Source organism: Gymnogyps californianus, chromosome 4, assembly GCF_018139145.2.
Source record: "Gymnogyps californianus isolate 813 chromosome 4, ASM1813914v2, whole genome shotgun sequence".
Classification (NCBI taxonomy): domain Eukaryota; kingdom Metazoa; phylum Chordata; class Aves; order Accipitriformes; family Cathartidae; genus Gymnogyps; species Gymnogyps californianus.
In genome coordinates, this window is record NC_059474.1 from 2,288,468 (window position 1) to 2,310,616 (window position 22,149).

General features: G+C 45.0%; 1 protein-coding gene across 1 annotated transcript in view; it reads right to left on the reverse strand.

Annotated features, from left to right (window-relative positions):
• Positions 1-8,390: 8,390 nt before the first annotated feature.
• The window catches only part of ATRN (attractin), a 152,202-nt gene continuing 138,443 nt past the window's right edge, over positions 8,391-22,149 (reverse strand). The window contains exons 28-29 of the mRNA XM_050895261.1: positions 11,439-11,553; positions 8,391-10,393 (exon numbers count right to left, since the gene is read on the reverse strand). Coding sequence (XP_050751218.1) covers positions 10,269-10,393; positions 11,439-11,553 — 240 coding nt within the window. The 3' untranslated portion in view covers positions 8,391-10,268. The remainder of the gene's footprint in view (positions 10,394-11,438; positions 11,554-22,149) is intronic.

Consider the following 22,149-nt stretch of genomic DNA (forward strand, 5'->3'; position numbering starts at 1 on the left):
GCGGCTGGTGCTGCACCATCCCGCAGGGCACAGGAGGAGGGGAGATGGAGGAGGAGGGAGGGTGGCGGTTCATGCCAGCCGGGGAGACTTCTGTTCATGCCACGAACATCTGTGAGTTATTTTTGGCAACTTAAAAAAAAAAAAAAATCACAGGAAAATTGATTAGAGGCAAATTGAATGTTTTCTTGCCAATTTTGGGTGGAAAAAAAAAATTCTAGAAAACAAATGTATATAAAATTTATATAAAAATACCCAGTGAAATTCAAGTCGGTTCCTAAACACAAAGTGAATTCAAGGTCGAACCCAGAAATATTGCACCTTTTCTTCCCGAAAATCATGTTTGTCTTCATGCGTGCACGAAGCAGCTGAGGATGCAGAGGGGGAGCAAAGCCTGAGGGTTAGGGCCAGACTTGGGACTCTCATCAAAGCCGCTTCCTTCCCCGCAACGTGCAGGCTGTTTTGGCGGCTGGGGTTTTGCCGACACAAAGAAAATTTCCTGGGAAAGTTCCAGCCGGTTGAACCTGAAACGTGCTGTGAAAACGTCGCGGGTCGGATGTATTTTCCCTGCTTCTCGGCAGCTCGACCAAGGTCAGCACCCGAAAAGCTGGTGGGGCTGGTCTGGGGACAGGGGGACAATCACCAGAGCCCCACCAGGGCCAGACAGCCACTGGGTGTCAGTGGGGACCTGGCATTGAAGGAGACCACAGGACTCTAGACGGGACGGCATGTGCTGGTTTGATTGATGCAGGGTGAAGCACGGGGCTGGTTAGGACACCCTTGCTCTGGGTCTGCTTCAAGCAAGCCTGGAAATCACCCTAAATTTAGGGTGAAGAGATTTTGGAGCAGGAGCATCACTAATAGCTAGAGGGGGCTTTGCCTGACCCTCACATCTATCACATCTCCGGGTCTGGGTATGGTTTCTTGGGGCACAGGCTGTGCCCGCAACAAAACTGAGCCCCACTCCCTCCTCCAACCAGGGACATCAGACAGGGACAAACGCTGAAGCAAGAGCAGGTGAAGTGATTTTCCCCAATTCCCAGAGAAAAGGTCCTACAACCTCTGTAGCCCCCAGGACAGAGAAGAGCCCGGGGCGTCTCTGGAGGTTCAGAGGAGAGACCTGCAGGCAGGACCCGATGGGGACCAACGATCCCCCATCGCGCTGCGACTGCAGACGCAGCACAAGCGAAATCCTGCAGCTGATGTACAACCGCTGCGAGGGGACGTTTAAAGCAGAAACAACAATTTACCATCCGTTATCTCCATGCGAACGGTGCTAATGTGCTGATAGGGGTGGATGCATCTCGCTTCGGTTATTAAAATGTTGTCTTTCCGCACCGAGTGCGGAAATGGCGGATGTTAGCCGAAGGGAAGCGCTCCAGAATTAGCTCTGACATGAAAAATGTTCAAAGCGCTTTTTTTTCTTTTTTTTTTTTTTCCCCTTTCTTCTAAGGAGAAGTGGAAACGATTTCTGGTGGGAGCAGGGATCCCAGGGAACGTGTCAATGGAAATACTGCCAGTCACGCTGTCGGAGGCACGTCGTGGCTGCGGGCTGGAAAGCAGACCTGATAAAACAGTCAGCGAGCTGCCGGTGGGACGGACGGAGAAATGCGGACACCAGAGTTATCTCCGTGCTCTGCTTTAATTCCCCATCACAACGATGCTTTTTGATCAGCTGTCACGATGCAGACCTCCCTGCTAAACTTCTGCTTCTAAATTAAATTCAGGGGTCAGCGTGAGGACTGGGAGAGATTAAATCCCACCCTCCCATGGCATCGCTGGTCACCACCGGTGGGGTGAGATCAGAAACAGCCCCGGTCCTGCAGGCTGTGGGCTTGCGGAGCTGTGTCCCGGGATTCTCGCCAGCAGCAGGGCGATAAAGAGGAACAAGTTGTTATCCTCCCTGTTAGAGCCAGAGTGGCCAGAGGCACTTTTGGCAGCGTGTTTTGGCTAAAGTCCCTGCAGATGTAGCTTCTGAGAGATGCACAAGGTCTGAGTGGGGACCCAGGAACACAGAGAAGCGGAGGGGGAAGGAAGGGTCCGATCGCGCATCTCAAGGTGGTTTGAACCGTCGGATCTTGCTCTTTTGTTTGGGGGGAGATTTTACCTCCCCTGAGACATCCCTAGTGTAAACCCCTGTACCCGAGCTTGTCACTGAGTCTCTGGAGTCACCGAGGAGAAAACGGCCCTCCAAGGGCATCACGGACCTGACCTCAGTGTTGGCCATAGAGCGATGACTGGTGTCCCAAAATCGTGTGACCGAGGGCGTTGGGGCTATCTGTGTCGCAGACGCAGTTTGGGGAGGTGTTGCTGTTCCTGGCCACCCCTGCAATGGGGAACACTGGGAGCTCAGCCCACCTCTAACTGACGGCGGCACCCGTGTCCTGAAGCACCACCACCAGCCCATAAACTCATCAGCAGGTCCCATCAGTCATCTTATTAAAAGATCTCCCCCCACCTACTTTATCTTACGCCGTTGAAAATGTCTCTGAGTTTTCATTTTGTCACTCCGTCCCCTGCTTTGTTGCTACTTCATTAGTTCAGAAACCAAAAACCCCAAGGAGAAACACAAGAACCTCTGCAAATTGTTTTTGCCCAAATGGTAGGCTGCGTTGGCTATGGCGCTCTGGCTCATTTGTACACCTCTCTTTTCTCCCCTCTTCCCATTAATGAGGAAAAACCCCAAACGTTGGTGCTTTCACCACACCAACAGATGATTTCACTACCAACCAGTGATGTGTAACCCATGCAAGAGTTGCCCTAAACCCCACCTTTTGCTTGGGTAAGGAGAAACACCACCCAGCCTCCAGCCCAGGCTTTCTGTAGGGTGGTTGAGTTAAATTGGTTGCTTTGTAAAAAGACTTCAAATTGCCTCCTTTCTTTCTGTAGATGATTGATATTTAAGTCTTGTGGAAAGAAAAGCTGCATGGCAAATCCCTCTCTGGCTCCTTACCCGACTGCGTTCATTAATGATAGGTGACAGCAAAGAGCGTCGTCCTGGACGTGCGCAGAGCCTTGGAGAGCCTCCACGCTCTCTTCCATTCCTTCCCTGCAAACCTCTTTTCTTTGCTACAACACAAGAAGAAAAATCAGAGCGGGGATGAAATACGGCCCCATACCTCCACGTTTTATCCTGCTGTCCAAAATGAGCTTAAGCTAGCTTTAAAACCACTACCCCCTGCCCACTTCATTTCAAGTCTGGACACACCACGCTGTGCTTTCGGACTGGCGTGCTCCATTCAGCTCGGCAGCAATTTCTGAGAATTGGGCTTCAGCATCCAAGTTTAATGCCATGGGATGAAGCAGCACAACGGTCTTCGGAGACGGCGGTGCCCGAAACCTTCATGGCTCATAAATGTCAGGTTCGACTCTGCTTCATCTCAGCAGTGCTTAATTTCAAAGCTGAAGAGCGACATAAAAATAAATGGAGAACAACGGATTGCGTCTCGGCAGGAATCTGTTTCTGGATGCCGGGTGTGCTGCACGCGGGCTTCCAAGGGGTGGGAGAGGTCACCTCCGACTTTGCTCTCCTAGCTTCGGCGTGCATCTGAAACACCAGCTGGCACCAACATTTGATAAGGTTGCAAAATTATTAGCAAAACTCTTTGGATGATACAGTCTCCAGGGATGTCAGATTTTTTCTCTTCTGATTCAAAGGAGCGGTTTAGTGGAAAAATTAGCAGTGAGAGGGAAAGAAAGGGAAGAGGCCGAGATTTTCTATTTCTGTTGGGCTTATTTAAACCCTGAATGCAGAAGCCCTGAGCTTTGGCACAGTAATACAGTCGCCGAACCAAATAAAGACCAGCTGTATTATGACAGCAAGGACTCATGACCCCAGCGTTGAGGAGACTGGAGCAAATAAATTCCCTCTTCAGCGCTGACCGTCCCAGATGACCTGCATGGAGGATGAGCCCCTTTTTCTCTACAATGAAGACTTTGACACCTCTTTAGGATGCTCCTCCCTTCCACCACCCTTCAGAGACAGCTAGGGAGAATCATACAATCATAGAATGGTTTGGGTTGGAAGGGACCTTACAGATCATCTAGTTCCAACCGCCCTGCCATGGGCAGGGACACCTTCCACTAGACCAGGCTGCTCAAAGCCCCATCCAACCTGGCCTTGAACACTTCCAGGGAGGGGGCATCCACAACCTCTCTGGGCAACCTGTTCCAGTGCCTCACCACCCTCACAGTGAAGAACAACTTCCTTACATCTAATCTAAATCTGCCCTCTTTCAGTTGAAAGCCATCGCCCCTTGTCCTATCACTACATGCCCTTGTAAAAAGTCCCTCTCCAGCTTTCTTGTAGCCCCTTTAGGTACTGGAAGGCTGCTAGAAGGTCTCCCCGGAGCCTTCTCTTCTCCAGGCTGAACAACCCTAACTCTCTCAGCCTGTCTTCATAGGAGAGGTGCTCCAGCCCTCTGATCATCTTCATGTCCCTCCTCTGGACTCGCTCCAACAGGTCCCTGTCCTTCTTATGTTGGGGGCCCCAGAGCTGAATGCAGAAGATCAGGGACAAGAGCTTCCCTAAAGCACCTTAGGGAAGATGTAGGTAAGGGTGATGGGTTTAGGGGACTGCCAGGCAGCGGGCGGACAGGGCAGCGACCCCCCTGCTTTGGTGGAGGACACGACCTCTTTTTCCTCCTCCCGAATTCGGTACCTGGCAGAGGGTGGCCACAGCCTGCTCAGGGAGAGACGAACACCTTGAGATCCACCACCACCGTGGTAGAAACTCACCCTCACCCCAGCCAGGAGTCTTTAAAAAACGTCTTGAGTTATTTCTTCCCCCTATTTTAAGAAAGGGGGGGGGGGGGGGGGGAAGAAGAAGAAAAAAGAAAAAGCAGGGGAAAAAAATTTTAACCAGATCATCTACTTTTTATTTCAGAGGAAAGATTTGCATTATTTACTTTTATTTATATACATGTACTTCACATTTGTATTTAAAATGCACAGACCTCCCAATAATCTTCTCGTTCCTGCTTTAAATTAGCTGTTATTTTACAATACAAAAAATTATACCAAAAACTGCAGTCCTAAATGTGTGTATGTATAACACCCACAATCCCCAGCAATGAAATAGTTTACAATACTTGCTCATATTTACATATGAATGCAATAAATGCTAAATTATACATATTAACAAACTAAGCTCAAGTCTGAACACAGATAAGAATCGTAAATAATTACAGAACAAAGGAAAAAAATCCAGAATACAATTAATTCCAGGATCTTAGTGTAAAGAACATTTATTGTGCACAAATTTCAGCGTAATATAAAACTCTATTTTTATTTTCTTTTTGCTTTTTTTAAAAAAAAATAATAATGGACTGACTTATGTTACACTCCTCCACAATTTTTTTTTTTTTTCTTCTTTCTTCTGGTGAAGTTTGTGGAATCAATGATAAATGTAGAAGAAATGTCTAAAGAACTATAGTACCTGGAAGACGCACAAAAATAGTCCATGTGTAGTGTTAGAACAAAGTAATAAACTGAACAAAACCAGCCCTGATGCAGAAGCAGAAAAAAACCCAGCATATACACATTATTGTAGGATTCCTAGCATGGGAAACTAATCTAATTTAAGCAGCTATCAGCAGAAAGAGTGTGAACTTGACTAAAATTGCCAACACCACGTCCGAAAATGAGAAACGCCCACCCGCCCCTCCCTTCCCTTTGCTCCCGCGTCCCCGAACGCGCGGGCGCGCATCTTCCGCTCGTACCTTTCCATTTAAAGCAGGCGCTGCTCCCTCTTCCCAACCTGCTCTGGCAGCTTAGCTCAGGAGACTCTGAAAACCCAAACCCTCCCTCCCTCCCCTTCCCCTACGGTATTCCTAAATGAAGATAAAAAGGAAACGGGAAAAGAAGAGACGTCCGCAGCTTACTGTGAGTTGGATGGACGAGTTTAGAAGTCGCTCCTGGCATGTAGGGTCCGGTGTTTGCTTTCTCGCCAGCTCAGTGCCGGCAAATCCCTCTTTGCAGGGAAAAGGGTTTTATACAGGTTGAGAGATGCAGCTGACGCCCTGACCCTAACTCAGGGTCTCGCGGAAAAGAAAAAGCAGCTGCTGACATCGGGAGCAGTTAAGGACGGAGGATCAGCCTCGTCTTTGCGGCACCGGACTTTCAGCGGGTTATGGGAGAAGCCTCAAGTTTTATTTCAGCCTCTTGAGTGAGGGTATTTCATCAAAAGCTCGTTTCAGCTTATTTAGGGCCAAGCAAGCTGAGCTGCCATTTTAAAACCATACTCTAAACCCAGTGACTATGTATTTTGGTAAACGTTTACCACAAAGAAAATGTTTCTGAGCAATATTTAGTATATAAAACTACCCTAAGGAAGCGTGTATCTGCCAGCAGGGGCTGTCATGCTTTTATGGTACCATACCATCCAATTTTGGTACATTATACGCTATAACTTTATGCGAATCGCAGCCATTACCCCATCGTGTATAGCTTTATTTTGGCAATTTCAATACAGCGCATTTTAAGCCCAGGGAGAGTGGCAATAAGCAGAAGTTGTGTCCCACAAATCTTGTTGTATCCAACATCTTGACCCATACCGTGGCAGGGTCTCCTGTCACTCATGCTACAACACAGTCCAGAGAAAATCCTGGGCTAAAAAGAATGGAAAACGGTGAACCAAAAAAATGTATGTTACTTGGAGATCCAATGGCACTGTTGCTTTCTAGAATAAAAGGGCTACAACATCTCTGATTTTTTACTAAATTCTTTTTAAAGGCTACTCTCAAAGAATAAAAACGTGCTGAGGGTTGAGACCTTGAATGCTGAATTTCAGCCAGTTACAAACGCTTGAAAATAGTGATTTTGAATGGAAATCACTGGCACAATCTTAATGGCAGAGGCTTAAACTGCTGACTTAATCCTCCAACTAATGACTACTTTAAGTACATTTATTACTTGTCTTCAAGCATTGGTTTTTTCCCCCTTTCAAATGGAAGAGCCATATTTTACTCTGCTTATACATTTAAGTGAAATGCATTTGAATACATAAAAGTTAAGTTATGCCTCCCTGCTTTATACTGCAAGATATCACGAATATAATTCGATGTTTCTTTAAAGCTCTGGAAAGTTGTCTAATACTCATCATATGAAGAAGTTATTAAGACAAAACTCATACATCATTTAAAATGCATCAAAAATACATTCAATATTTTTCTGGTTTATATACACTTTAAATCTTTCAATGTTCTGCACGCTACTGTATAGTTTATGTACAAGTGCAAAATCGGTGTGTTATTTTTCACTTATTTACAGATTCTCCCATGAAATAAGGTTGCTCTTTCCTTCCCCTCACCTCCAAAAGAAATAAACCCACAAATACTTCACTTTTGATATTGGCCTGGTGATAAACCACCGGCAATTCTTCTTCCCCCCATCCATTCTCACCTTCGTCTCTATTTTACCTTTAAGTTGGGATGAAACTGTTTGCAGCAGAGATGTATGAGAGTTCTCTTTTTCCCTCATCAGTATGGAGATAAGATGCAGAGCAGAGCTACATCCTAAAGGGGCCGTTTCATTTTATTTATATAAATAAGTCTCGTTCCTCTACCTACATTTTTTGGTTCTGCTAAACCTCAAAGTTTGATCATTTTTGCTCGTCTTTCCAAGATCTGACACCTAACTTTGGGGCTACACTTCTGGGCATACTCCACCATAAGCTTTTAAGACCAGACAACCCAGCTCTCTGGCACGGGGGGGGAAAAACCAAACCACACTTACGTCTTTTTGTTAATGTAAAAATATATCACCCCTCCAGGCCTATTGTTCTGAAAGCTGTTTCTGTTCAGGAAAACCTAAGCAACAACTTTAAGCACCTGCTTAAGTGCTGTCCTGAATATGGAGACTTAAGCACTAGAGCTTTCTCAATTTGGGTTGGCAGTTCTCCTCCCCCCAAAAAAGTGCTGGGAGAAGCAAGAAGACGACATCTCTGAACGTGAGGACGTGGCATCACGACTGAAAACGTGTAATAACAGGGGAGGGATTTTAGTCCAGTATTATTTCTCTAGTTCAGGTTAACACATATAACACGTAGGAAGTTAGAAAATATTTTCAGGAGATGAATCTGTCTGAGGTAATCTGTGCATCAGTTAAAACTTAAATTGCCTAAATCCCTTCATTCTAAAAGACAAAGCTCACCCCTTTCCCTCCCATAATTTCTTTTCCCCAGAGGGCATTTAAACTTTTAGTTTAGGAAGAGATGCATTTTTTTTATATATATACACGCACACACACATATATAAAAAAAATGCATTTTTTCCACAATATTTTTTCTGCAGTCCTGTTGTATTTGTTAAATGACACATTAAATGAGAATGATAATCCACCATAGTCTTTAAACCAGCAGGCTGTCTCCCATCACTGCTGTCCGGACACGCACAGCAATTCACATCTTTATTGCGATGCTGGCGCGCTCCAAAGATCATCTTCAAAATACATAGTTCAAAAACAAAACCCTAAAATGAGTGGCTGATATGTGATCGATCACCAAAACGTGCACAAAAAAAAAAGATGCAGTTACTTGGGTTTCATTTTGGAAACGGGTGCTACCTGGCCAGGAGATTCAAGCGCACTTTCCTTCATTCCCCTCGATTTGTTACTTCTCCATTTCATAAATACTAGGTGTCCTCATCAGAAACCAGCGACTCAGCGACCTGAATGAAACCGCACTTACGGTGATTAAGCAACAATTACACGCCTTGTTTGGCACCTTCACGTAACATCTTCCTACCAGCTTCAACATTACAACTTCGCGTGGCCCCGGCACTGCGTCACATTCCGGAATCAAGGCAGACGTTGGGCACCAGCATGCACAGACTGATGGGGTTAAGTCCAACCTTGAACCTCAAAACATAATCCCAACTAGTCAGAGTACTTCAGATGGTTTGATACATCCCCCAAAGCCCCCTTCTCTTTGCTGCTTGCAAGTCCCTTCCGATCACCAACAAGCCACCTTCTTCAACATCTACAAGAGTTCAACCCCAATGGGAAATATCAGTAACTGATCATGTAGAACTCAAACCTGTAGCCAAACGAAGCTGCTCTGCTTGCTTTTTATTTAAAGTTCTTTTTTACTTCATCCTCAAATGATGTGGCACCTGGAGTGTTGCTTTTTAAACACCCTGTAAGGAGGCGGAGCAAATCTTACTGCTGAGGAGCGATGCCTCTGAGCCCCGGCACGGCTCAGCTCTCATCCAGAAGAAGGGCAGGAGGGAAGGGGGAGGGAAAGAGGCCAAATGGGCAGAGAAAATCAGAAGAAATATAATTTATCTGACCTGGAACACAAACTGCTTCTATTAAAAGCGCTGGTGAAACCAGGAGTTTTCTTATGAGATACTGAAACTCTGCTTTCCCTCCAGATATTTCCATCTGGTTGAGTAGTTTGTTGGTCAGGAAAATGCCATTTTCCCCTGACTGCACGCGATATATTACAAAGAACACAGTTTGCCTTGGGTGACTATATGTGTGTATACATATATTTAAAAGGAATATAATTATGTTGAAATGTGTGTAGCAGTCTCCTCACTCCCTAGATCTGTTCAAGTCTAGGCACTTGTGTGTGGTGTACTCCAAGCAGGTTAAGACTATGTAAACACTGAGTCCTTCAAAAGCAACATTCAACTTCTCCAGGTATTGCATGTGGTCTCAGCAACACGCGACATCAACCTTTAAACCATCCCAGCTTTTGCCTTCCTGATGTTCTAGACCATGACGACTACAACAACGCTGTATCTGGAAGAGAGTTCCACTTAAATAATGAGGGAATAAACATATAATATTAAATGAAAACAAAGGATGAAGATGCTTTGAAGATTAATAGTAGTGTTTATGTGTTCAGAGCTGACACCTGTAAACACTGCATCTTTTTCTTTTTGTACAGTTTGATAAATACATGAACTACAAAGCACTTTCCATGTATAAACCTGAGTGTCATTCATATTGGACTACTGTTCTATTTACACTGACCATGAATGGCGGCGATCGGATGTTACTGGACCTGCAATAAAATTATTTTACTTTAAACTTGAAGAAAACAAAGGAGCAATCTGAAGCCACGTGTCAGTAAAACTTAAGTGGAGCAGTTGTCAAATAAAGCCAACTATCACGTAGATGAGCGAAAAAGTTGGGTTCAAGGAAGTTGTGTTTTTCTGAGTGCTTCTAGTCTCTTGTGACACAACTTGGAAATCTTTCTCCTCCTCCTCCTCGGTATTACTTTTCCATTTTGTTTAAAACCCTATACAGTTTCTGATGTCCATGCATCAAATACAGGTTCCTGGCTGTGCAGGGGGCTGCTGTTTCCGATTTCGTATTGCACCCGATTTCTCTTTGTAGGCAATTGGCATCTGTTGTGAAATGTCCACCAGTGCACTGGCCACTGCAAGACCTGAGGCAACAAAACAAAACAGTCACGGAAACAAATCCTTCCGCCACAGCTGAGAAAAACCCTCCAAGCCACAAAATGAATATCATTTTTTGAGAGTTTCTTAAAAAAAGCAAACTAGAAAAGCATTTTGGCTTAAGAGATTAAACTCTAGCGGCTATTCTGAAATAAGCTTTTAAATACTGCATGTTTTATTGAAAGCAACTGCAGTAGAAAAAGCTGGAAATAAGAAGTGTGGGTATTAATGAACGTGAAACCCATAATATTGAAGGGAGGTGTCTTTCTCTGCACCAGTAGATGGGCTAGAATAAATCCTCAAAGCACATGCACATGGAGGTTCCACCGCACTTCCCGGACCCCCGTCATCTCTGCAACCTCCTCCCGGCAGATCCACAGACAAACCACCGTTGGCCATCTGGGACTTAGCTCAATAAAGCTCACAACCAAACCACCCCGTCTCAAACCCGGCTAATGCTCTTTTATTAATCCTCTGCTTCACCATGCTCACCAGGCACTGGAGAAACCCCAGGTAAAATCACAAACTGCCCAGGAGATTACGTCTCGGTGCCCTGACATCAGGTTTAAGGGTGAAGGGGCTGAGAACAAGGAAACCTTAAGCTGGATGGAGAAAACTTCTTTGTCCAGAGCTGCTAAGAGGAGGGCATGGATGCTTCGAAAGGACTTGATGTCTCTCTACAAATGGAGCTGGGAATGAAGGGGAATAGGCTGGGAGATAAGTTACTTTCATAAGTAACTACTGCAAACCTGTCTGTACCAGATCCTCCTTTTTCCCCAGCCATAAATTAAAGCATAATCCAAATATCAAATGTTCATCCATCAGCTGACCCAAGAAATTGAATCAAACCTCAGGTCGGAAGCTAGCAGGGCCCAAACTAGCTAGCTTAAAATAACCCGAGCACATCCTTAGCTGCGGTGTGGACACAGCAATTACTACAGGATCAAGTCTGAAACTGTAAGGTGACTCTGTAAGGCCGGGGAAGGAGCACAGAGTTAATACCAAACCAGCGGAGACAACGATATTCCTCACCTGACTGTCCTGGTGGTGGTATACCCCCAAGTCCTCGAGGCAACCTCACGAATACAGAGAGAACGGCTGCTTTGTTCCCAAAGCAGGGCTCCAGCGCTATTGGCTTTGGTACAGTCTGCAGCGAGGGAAGGAAGAGGAGAAAACAAATGTTATACAGTGTGTTACACCCTCCCTCTCTTCCCCCAGCGTCGTCTTTTTCAGATCGTAAAAGCTTCAGGGCGTGAACCGTGTTTCTGCGCTTGGCAAACCTCCAGCACGTAGCTAGCAAAGCTAAAACCAATGTTCGTAACAATCAAAACCCTAGTCATCGCAAAAAAACACATTTACTTAATAAAAATCTAGCTATTAAAAAGTCAAGCACTGCACAAGGCTTGTACTTCTCCCTAAACTCAGTAACAAAGGAGCAGCTTATGCTAAACAGCAGGATTGAGTTGTTTTTTTCCTTTGAACCCATCAGCAGCGTATCACAAATATCGGCACGTCCGACCACCGCGATTCGTCGGTTCAACTTCTATTTCCAGAGTTTAACTCCACATAACACCTTCACAGCACTGTATGCATTAACACGGTAAAGAACATTTAGCCTCAAACCACTCTCTATTTCACTGTTGTTTCCTTTAAGCTGGGTTCCCCCCAATTTCGTCTTTCATTTCTGTTCTTTCCCAAGGGGTGGTGTTCATTTTCCAGCCGTCTTCCAGACCACTCTGGACTATGTTCTTAGGTAGCTGGTTGCTCTGGGAGCTGAAAGTGCTTTAGAAAGTCTACTGGATTGTACTGTCCTTTTTTAAACTGAAAAGCAGAGGATTCAGTAGAGCAGAGGACTGGTTTGTGATCCTGGCTCTGGTTTCAGTGACCTGTAGTACCCTAAGATGGACTACTCTTAACATGCTTTACTGAAGCCCGTTTACTTTGAATACGAGTATTTCACACTTACATTACAAACATGGACATGAATTAAAGTTTCAGAGAAAATGTGAATTCATAACTATGAAGATATAATGGGCAGCCAGCTTTCTCCCACCTTAGAGGAGCAGGGAACTGGATCCCTTGCCGACCCTCAGTGTCTCTGGACATCACCCTCCTGCTGTACTCGTGTAAAGATTTTATTTGAATGATCAACAGCTAATTTCACTATGTCATTAGAAAGACAAAATGCAACAGCACAGCCCAGAAACTAAAATATGTTCTTACCTGAGCTGGGCCCCGCTCCCACAAGCAATTACACGCGATCAGCGTTATTGTGGGATGGCACAACAGTAAGATGAGGATGCAAGTCTACGCCTATAAGTTCAGGTATAAGAGAGCGCCTTCTTTTGTTCCACATAAGCAAAAAAAGCTGAGAAACACTATTTTACCTGATACGCTCAGTGCTTTCTGATTTCTTGTTTAGTATGGACAAAGTCTACCCTGGTATTAATGAAATAATTATTGCTTTTTCCATTAGGCATAAAATTGTGCTACTGTACTTAAATGTTCAACAGAAACTCAATACAATGCAAGACACTGAAAAAAACCGAACAGGAGTCAAACAATGCTATTAAATTACTGCTACTCAATAAAAAAGAAAAAAAGAGATGACAGCAAGCAAAATGAAACTTAGAACTGTTTTCATATCTCATATTTACTGTAATGATTGCAACAACAATTTGTTAGTCTGTGCAAGGTAGATAAATACGTATTCTACAGGCTATAACGATGTAAGCTGCCGTCTGCCTGGTTTATGACTGCAGATTTTTTCATCTTCTCCCCACCCCCAACAAAGGGATCAAACTCAAAATAATGCTTTTCCCACCAAGCAACCAAGCATACCCTGGTGCTATATCCCACAGGCGACTCAATTATCAGAGGTAATGGAGAGAGCACAGAGAAGGCAACTGCAGAAATACAGCCCACGGACTTCGGGTGTACGAGTGGGAGCACGCACCGAGCACAAAGTTTATTTTCTTTTGGAGAGAGCCAAGTACCTGACTTGTTCCACTGTTAATAAAAGAGTCCTGCTGAATCCCAGAGGTTGGAGCACGGTGCTTGGGCATTACAGCGAGCACTCACGCTCATCCTCAGCGTTGAGCAGAGCGAGCAGCAAAGACCAAGCAGAGAAGAAGTAGTGGGGGGAAGAGACGGATGAAGGACCAACTGAACCAGCCTAGAAGAGATTATCTCTTCTAATACCTTTTAAATGTATTTGCTTTTAACTCTTACTGGATTAATGGCCACAAAAATGATCAGAGGGCTGGGGCACCTCTCCTATGAGGAAAGGCTGAGAGAGTTGGGGTTGTTCAGCGTGGAGAAGAGAAAGCTCCAGGAGGCCTTATTGCAGCCTTTCAATATTAAAGGAGGCCTATAAGAAAGATGGGACAGACTTTTTAGTAGGGCCTGTAGCAATAGGACAAGGGGTAATGGTTTTAAACTAAAAGAGAGTAGATTCAGACTAGCTATAAAGAAGAAATGTTTTACGATGAAGGTGGTGAAACACTGGCACAGGTTGCCCAGAGAGGTGGGAGATGCCCCATCCCTGGAAACCTTCAAGGTCAGGTTTGATGGGCTCTGAGCAACCTGATCTAGTTGAAGATGTCCCTGCTCATGGCAGGGGGTTGGACTAGGTGACCTTTAAAGGTCCTTTCCAACCCAAACCATTCTATGATTCTGATTCTAACCAAAACGCTTCTGCAACTCTGTTCCTTCCCCAACATAAATTGTTCAGTGCAACTCTACTCCAATATGCTTTGTAATGTTGTGGGGATGCTCAGCAGCACGCTCACCATCCTCCAGCCAATATGCAGAAACAGGATGCTGGAAAATACTTCTCACGGTCACCGAATCCAGCCCTTCACTAATGCAGGTGACTGCACATAAAAGTGAAATGCTCTGCTTTAAAAGTAGTTACATTTTCAGCCTGTGCCATCACCTTTGTGAGACCTTTCCAGAGGCTCCCTGCTTCTGGATCTCACCGCTCTGACACCAGAAACTTTCTTCTAACCTCAATTCTTTCCCATCTAAATTTATTCATCCCTCTGACGTTCTTCTGTGCCTTAACCCTCTCCCTGGGCTTTACTCTGCTGTACCTCTCGGCCTTCGTTTGGCTCATCTGAATGAGCAATGCTCTGAATTTCTTCTCTGAACACAAACACTCCCTTCTCCAGCTCTCCCAACAGTCCCTCTCTGCACCTCGTCTGCTGCTCTGGACCATGGGTGACCTGAGAGGCATTTCAAGCTTTGACAAGGCCTCTGTAACAGTATCAAAACCACCTTGATTCTGCTGCACATCATAAAATGGTAAGGAATAGAAGTAGTTCATTATACAGCTCTCAGTCACAGAGCTGACGGGACTTTGAGGGTAATTTAGCTCATCTCTCAACCCCAAGCAGGACCCTTTCTCCTCCTCTGCCCTTTCCAACTAATGAACCCTGAGCATACAGCAGAAACTCTCATTATGAGTCCCTGTGGGCACAATCTTTCCCTTTCCATGGGATTTTTATTTCGTTCCTCAAGGTCACACGTCTTCCGCCTCTCTGCTCTCCTGATCCCACTCTGAACCATGAGGAGCTCCTACACGCAGGTGTTGCTGGTGCTGAAAGAGCCCCAAACAGGCAGCCAGCGCTGTCCCCCAGCGAGTGACAGCAGACCCCGGCCATGCCGATACCTAAAATTCAGTGTTATTTCATGGGGATGAGTCGGACCCTCACGCTGCAGTGAATTTTTAATCTATCTGATGTACTAAAGATAGTCGAGAGCAGAGGACATGCCTCTGAGCCTTCTTCCTTCCCTTGTCAACCTGCTCAGAAAAGCTGAGCGTTAGTAAAAAATTGTTAATATTTCACCGCATGGGGAACTTTGTTTCTATTACCCATGCAAAGCAAGGAAGTATACTCTCTATACTGATGCATTCAAAATCTGTCAGGCAGTTGCAAGCTAATTTGGAAGGAATTAAGCACGAGATCATCTTGCTGCAGCTAATCTCGACCTTAAATCTAAAAGGGGAAAAAATGGTCTATTGTCCATCAAAACCAGCCGTTTCCCTGAGACAAGCTGCAGTTAATAACAGCAAAAACCAGCATAAAGAATCAAGTCCTGCAAATTTATTTTTTGACAGCACCAGTTCAGGCACCTGCTTTTTGAACTGTGACTCATACTGCATCTCATCTCCAAGCGTGCGCTCGCCAGGCCACGAGACAAAGCGCAGCCTGATGAAATGACTCACGCGTCGAGTGACGGGAATGATGAATTTGATGCAAGCAAGAGGTCAGCCGGGAGTGAAGGGCATAGTGTGCCCTCTGCGACACACAGAGCAACCTGGCGGTGGTGCCCGGGGACCGTATTCTGCAGACACGGAGGAAAACACGTGGGTAATTCAACCAGCAACTTAATGGCTATCTTGATTGCGGATCTCACTCACAACTGGCCTTGCCGTGAGCCCGCTCGTGTTTTCACACGACCTATGTAGGTGCTACCACGGCGCAAAGCAGCTAAGGAGAAGCTGGCTGGCTTCATCAAGTTGAATTTTTGTGGGGAGACCTAAGAAGAGCTCACGTCTCCTTCCCTTCCCCACGTCTGCAGATGCCTGCCTCCTGCGTGGTTTCTGAATGCTCTTGTTGCAGATCCAAGCTGCTTTTCTGCAAGAAGGTTTGGAGTGGACTTGGGAACCAGAGATCAGGTCATTCTAAATGCTTGTGCTTCAGCCTGACAGGTGGCTTTTAACAGCCCACTTAAAAAAACCCCATAAAATACGCAGATCTCCAAACTTTGGAACACCTTTCATCAGATGGTTAAAACCAGCCTCCGCCAGAGACTTCCATTTAGAGTGTTTTGATAAACCCACTGTTGAATTATAGAAGCAATTCCTTTTTATTGAAGGCTTAATGGCACAATAAAGTAGACATTATTCAAATCTATGCAAATAAAGTGCATCCCTCAGACACTTGGCACACGATGACTGCTTCACGCGGTGCCTGAAGAGCGGAGTCCCACACCGGGACGGGGACACAGAGGGGAGAGCAGAGCCCAGCTGCTGGAGCGTGTGGACAAAGACCACAGTTAACGGGATAACAGGATCTCACCTTTGGTGGTGGGTCAATCCATACAAGTCAAATTGCCATCCAACAGCCCATCAGAAAGGAGCCGTGCCCTTGACTCACAAAATACAGAGCATGCTTCCACGCAGCCAACACGCACAGAAGTAGTAAGAAACGCGTAGCCAGAAGACTATCTCCCATCCGGTTGCAATCAGGATGGAGGTCAGCGAAGGGGATGCTGTGCTGCCCGGGATGTATCTGTGCTATGAACAGACAACTGCAGCTGGTCTACCTGGCAGGCACGCTTCCCTAAAGCTACTTCTTGTCCTCAAAGAAATATTGTGAGTGCGCTGGAGTGGCAATTTCACGCAGCGGATCATAGAATCATACTTTGGGTTGGAAGGGACCTTTAAAGGTCATCTAGTCCAACCCCCCTGCCATGAGCAGGGACATCTTCAACTCGATCAGGTTGCTCAGAGCCCCATCCAACCTGACCTTGAAGGTTTCCAGGGATGGGGCATCTCCCACCTCTCTGGGCAACCTGTGCCAGTGTTTCACCACCCTCATTGTAAAAAATTTCTTCCTTATCTAGTCTGAATCTACCCTCTTTTAGTTTAAAACCGTTACCCCTTGTCCTATTGCTACAGGCCCTACTAAAAAGTCTGTCCCCATCTTTCTTATAAGCCACCTTTAAGTATTGAAAGGCCGCAATAAGGCCTCCCTGGAGCCTTCTCTTCTCCAGGCTGAACAACCCCAACTCTCTCAGCCTTTCCTCACAGGAGAGGTGTCCCAGCCCTCTGACCATCTTTGTGGCCTCCTCTGGACCTGTTCCTACAGGTCCATGTCTTCCTGTGCTGAAGACCCCAGAGCTGGACACAGCACTGCAGGTAGGGTCTCATGAGAGTGGAGCAGAGCGGCAGAATGCCCTCCCTTGACCTGCTGGCCACAAATAGCCTGAACCTTTCTCCTGCAACGGACTTGGACGGCTCCTCCACACCAGCGAAGCTACGATCAATGGAAATGGTGGGAAAAACCCAACAACTAGGAATCGGGATAGTGCAAACGTCAAACAAAGACCAAAAAAAACCAGCAAGGACCTCTCAGCCTGGTGACTAGATTTGAACACGCTTTACTGGGCAATGGGCAGCGTCAGGAAGGTGAACTGCAGCATTTGGTTTTTAACCGGGAAGCGCCATCACGCGCTTTGTGTTAGGCAGCGCTTGGAAACAGTGACTACCCTTTTTTGGATGAAAATACAAAGTCAATGGTATTTTACTAAGCGGTGAGACAAGCCCATTGTTCCTGGAGGCAGCGAAAGCTGTTCTCAGCTGTTTTCCACAGATGACTTTACTGGCCAAAACCGGCATGAAAAAGCCAAGCAATTTCAGTTGTTTATGAATTCTGATATGTACTTAATATGCGTAAAGCTTAAACAATTATAGAAGTTAAAAGCAGTAAGAGGCCTATTAGGTCGTCTAATTAGTCCGCCTTCTCCAGCAGGATTTTCTACACAAACGAGGCATTTTCCAGGACTTTGTCTGGGCTATTTCTAGGTGACCCAGGTGTGGACTGCACCATCAGTTCCCTTGGGAGACAATTTCACAGCCAAACGCTTTCCGCAATCAAGTTGAATTGCATGATGTTCAACCTAAACATTTCTTTTTTATTTCATCTCATTATTTCTATTTACGCTGCTTATATTCGACAAATTCAAAAGGTTAATAATGTGTCACATAAAACTAATGGCTAGAACAATAAATATTCTGTGTAATTTAAAAAACACAGCATCAATTTTATTTAGGTTCTGTAATACACTGCCAGCATATTGCTTTTCAAAATGTATTAAAAAAAAAATACGGTAGAGAATTTTTTTTCCTTAACAAGAAAACATATTTCTGTGGTTTGATCAAATAACTCTTACATGGTTTTCAATTTCCAGCAAGGAAATTAAAATAAAGGAAAAATCTTATGGTGGGGGAAGAGGAACATTACTGAAACAGTTCAACTTTATTATTTGATTCCACTTCTTCAGATGATTTCACTCTGTAGAAAAAGGGTCAAATTCCATTTGCAAGTTTTTAAATTGTGCCATTAAAAGCTGAGTGAACGTTTGTAAAATAAGTTACAAGCCATTTTCTATAAAAAAATAGAGTATTAAGTTTTAAAAATCATATTCTCAGGGTAATATGTATGTCCTCCAAGATAGAGATGAATGAACTTCCAGCAATAATTTGCAGTAAATGAGTCTAGATTAAAAATTTACATTTACCTTGTCCCTGATATCTACCTTGGAAGTGACACAGGGGCTGGGGAATGAATTGCTCACAACTCGGCCCCAACACTGGGTTCCTGCATGTGAGGAACTACATAAAAATCATATTCAAACCCTTAGATGAATGCTAACAGTCTGAAATTGAAAATACAGATCCGAGCAGACTGAGTTACCAATAACTGGGAGCATATAGGCAAACCAGCCTCCACGGGGCACCGAGTTTGCTCCCACTGCATTTAACAACTGCTTTCTATTTTAAAAGTGCACATTGTCAATCCAGCAAAACACAGACACAAGCTCTCGGTGATGGAAAGGATTTCGCTAGGCAAGTTTGTATTTCAAAAGCAGTCACCCTGAAACGACAAAATCTCATGTCACAGCTATGAGCATTGCCACTCACGTAAGCCAACACTCGCCCTTCTTTTTCAATTCCCTGCTGATGCCCCGGGGAGGGGATGGGATGGACGAGGCCATAGGTAGCAAATCTGGGCAAAATATATATGGCCAACGGTGGATATTTATTTTGATTTTGTACGGGTGAAGAGGCAGGATTTTTCTGGTTCTTTTCGACCACTTGGCTGGTTTTTGCACATGAAAAAGTGTAAGTAAAAAAAACCAATGAAATAGGACAGTTGGATGAAGACTGCAAACACAAGACACAAAACAACTACTTGGCATAAAGGAATTCAAATAGGTCCCTGATAATGTTTTTTAGAAGCTGCCGGTGTTATTAGTACTTCAATCAGAAGACACGCTCGTTTGCACTAGGGGGAAAAAGAGCTTAGAAAAACCCTCTCCTGTGGGAATCTTCGTGCTCCTTCCTCTCCCTCCAGCAAACTCCTCCTTATCAGCTAAAATCAGGGTCCATTCTGCTGAAAACTTTACAGTCTTCAAATCTAAAACTAGTTAAATCTCAATTATCAGCCAAATATTCCCTAAATACAAGGCAGACTTAACAGATGTCTCCACTGATATCAGGATAGCTCCCTTCCAAATATTTATATTCCATATTATATTATGCAAGTGGCAAAAGTTTCCCCCCCAAGTCCTTAATTTTGCAACAGAAATCAAAACAAGATACCCCGCACTAGTTAGCTGGAAAGAATTCATTAGGTGAAGGTTTTATCAGGTAGTTTTGTTGTTGCTTTCACAGTACGGATCACAGCCAGACTATATGCAGTTCTAGTGCAGCTAATCCGTTTTACACACCTCGGCTGCCCAAATAACACTCCCTTCTTACCACTGGCAACTCCATCTAGCACGGCGCTCCTTCAAAGGGGATCATACGCTTTTCCATGATTTAGCAAGTGGGCCCGCATGAGCAGAATTAACACCAAATATAAAGTACAAGCTGGGATGTCGCTTCTCGTTGTACGTCCCTCGTCACCCTGATGCAAAGGGAGGGCTCCTGCCATCCGCTCGCGCACACGGGCCGAGTCTAATGAGTGGAAGTGCTTTTGCTAAAGACAAGGGGACAGCTACACACTGACATGCGTTGAACGCCTTAGCGTTAATGCAAGGAAAAGCTCCTAGAACCAGCAAATGCTAGATACCCCAGAAATAATACTTTAGAAATCAAATTGCATTTCAAAAGGCAAGCTAACAGGCCCGAGCAGCCTGCGTTAGACAGGTCAGGCGAAATAAAACCAGCCTTTCTGGCCTCGAAGGCTGCGCGTGAACCATCTCCAGCAAATGCCACATCAGATTAAGAACATTCAGTTTGTGTTTTCCCCCCCCTCAACTTCATCGCCTTCCTCCACCCTTATCCTTTTGAGGATAATGAATGACTCTCCCTTTCAGCTTATTTATACCACCTCTGAAAAACCCTAACCTGCTCTGTCCCCCTCCGATGCATCTCGATAGCCTGCTCATTTCTACTCGAGACTACTTTTATATATCACGGCTCCAGCCTGCCGTCCTTCCAAATCTGCCTGCTTGCATGAGGACTCCCAATCTCAGCTTGGTGGCACGGCTAAGTGGGAGACTTCGTGCTCACCGTGCTTACGCTAATCCAGTTCGATTTAAGTGAAGTGGGTTGGGAGGGGGTCACAGAAGCCGGTCCATCAGCAAATTTGATGGACTAATAGCGGGTCAATAACATGTGAAGTAAGAGAGAAGTGAGTCATCAAGAGTGACAAGAAGAACAGGATAAAAGCTGTAAAACCCATCAGTTCCTTGGCCCTTAGCTGTTCTTCCCTGAACTTCTCTCACTGCGTGAAACAGCCCAACGTAGAGCTACACGTAAAAATTCTGATGAAGTCGCCCGTAGAAGCGCTGGAGCTGGACGATGCTTCATTTCAAATCATTCCTCACCGCAATGGTACCCCTGCGGCTTCCCCAAACCCATCGCCCCGTGGCACAGGACTTTAACTACTTATTTCTCTGCTCCTTCCTGATGGTTGCAATTTCGTTGCAATGTAAAAGGAATTTCACAAGGGCACCACTCAGAAGTGAAATACAAGTAGACTGAAAATATAAATGTGTGGTATCCCTTGCCCACTCCTAAATCAGCCCACCGCTTCATCTCTGTACTTCTTGAACAGATGGGACCTTCTGGCAGTCTTTAAACCACTCAACAGCACTTTCTTCCATAACAAAGCAAACTAATTACTAGAGTGAGATGCTATTTTCCATCAATTTTTCTGCTATTTTTAAGGAATCAGCCAGCTTGGTGAGCTGATGTCTGATTAAGGATTTACAGTGAAGCTATTTTGCCCTCAGAAGCTTAACGCAGCAGAATTAAATGGACGTCGGCATGAAGGTCCAGAACATGCTAAATGAACTTCAGAAGGATTTTGCTCACCACATACTTCTCTCACTCCATTTAGGCAACTATAGATGTGGGCAGCCTGTCAATCACGGATGCAAAAAATAATCGCCTCTTAGCACTGGCTTTGCACGCTGGATCCCTAAACACAGCACAGCAAAGGCCGCTCTACGGACCAGCTCTCCTAGGCAAACGCTCCGTTTTACAAGAGCGTTCTTCAAATCCTCTAAAAGCTTCCAAGACAATTTTTTTCCAGCTTAAGGATAATTTTTTCTAATGCAACAACTTTCTCGTTGATCCTGTAGATGTTTTGCTCAAGCTAAGCATTTGCTTGCTATGCTGTGTACGTGTTCTGCCCAAGAATCTACAAGCGTTAACTTCATGCCGTTACCAACTTCAAGATACCTGGAAATCAACGTCAAAATTAGAAACTTTCCAAATTCTTTCAGGAAAGCTTCTTCTAAAAATGGCTGCAGAGGACTACAGACTTAGATTAATTAAATAACAAGACCTAAAAAAGCCTGAGTTACAGTAATACCAGTTCAGACACTTGGATGAGTCCCAGATACCCAGGGATGTTAAATACTCTTAGAAAAAAAACTGCGATACGCAGCACCTCCGAATGCACAAAAAGCTGCAGAGAAAAGCCAATGGCTTTTGTAA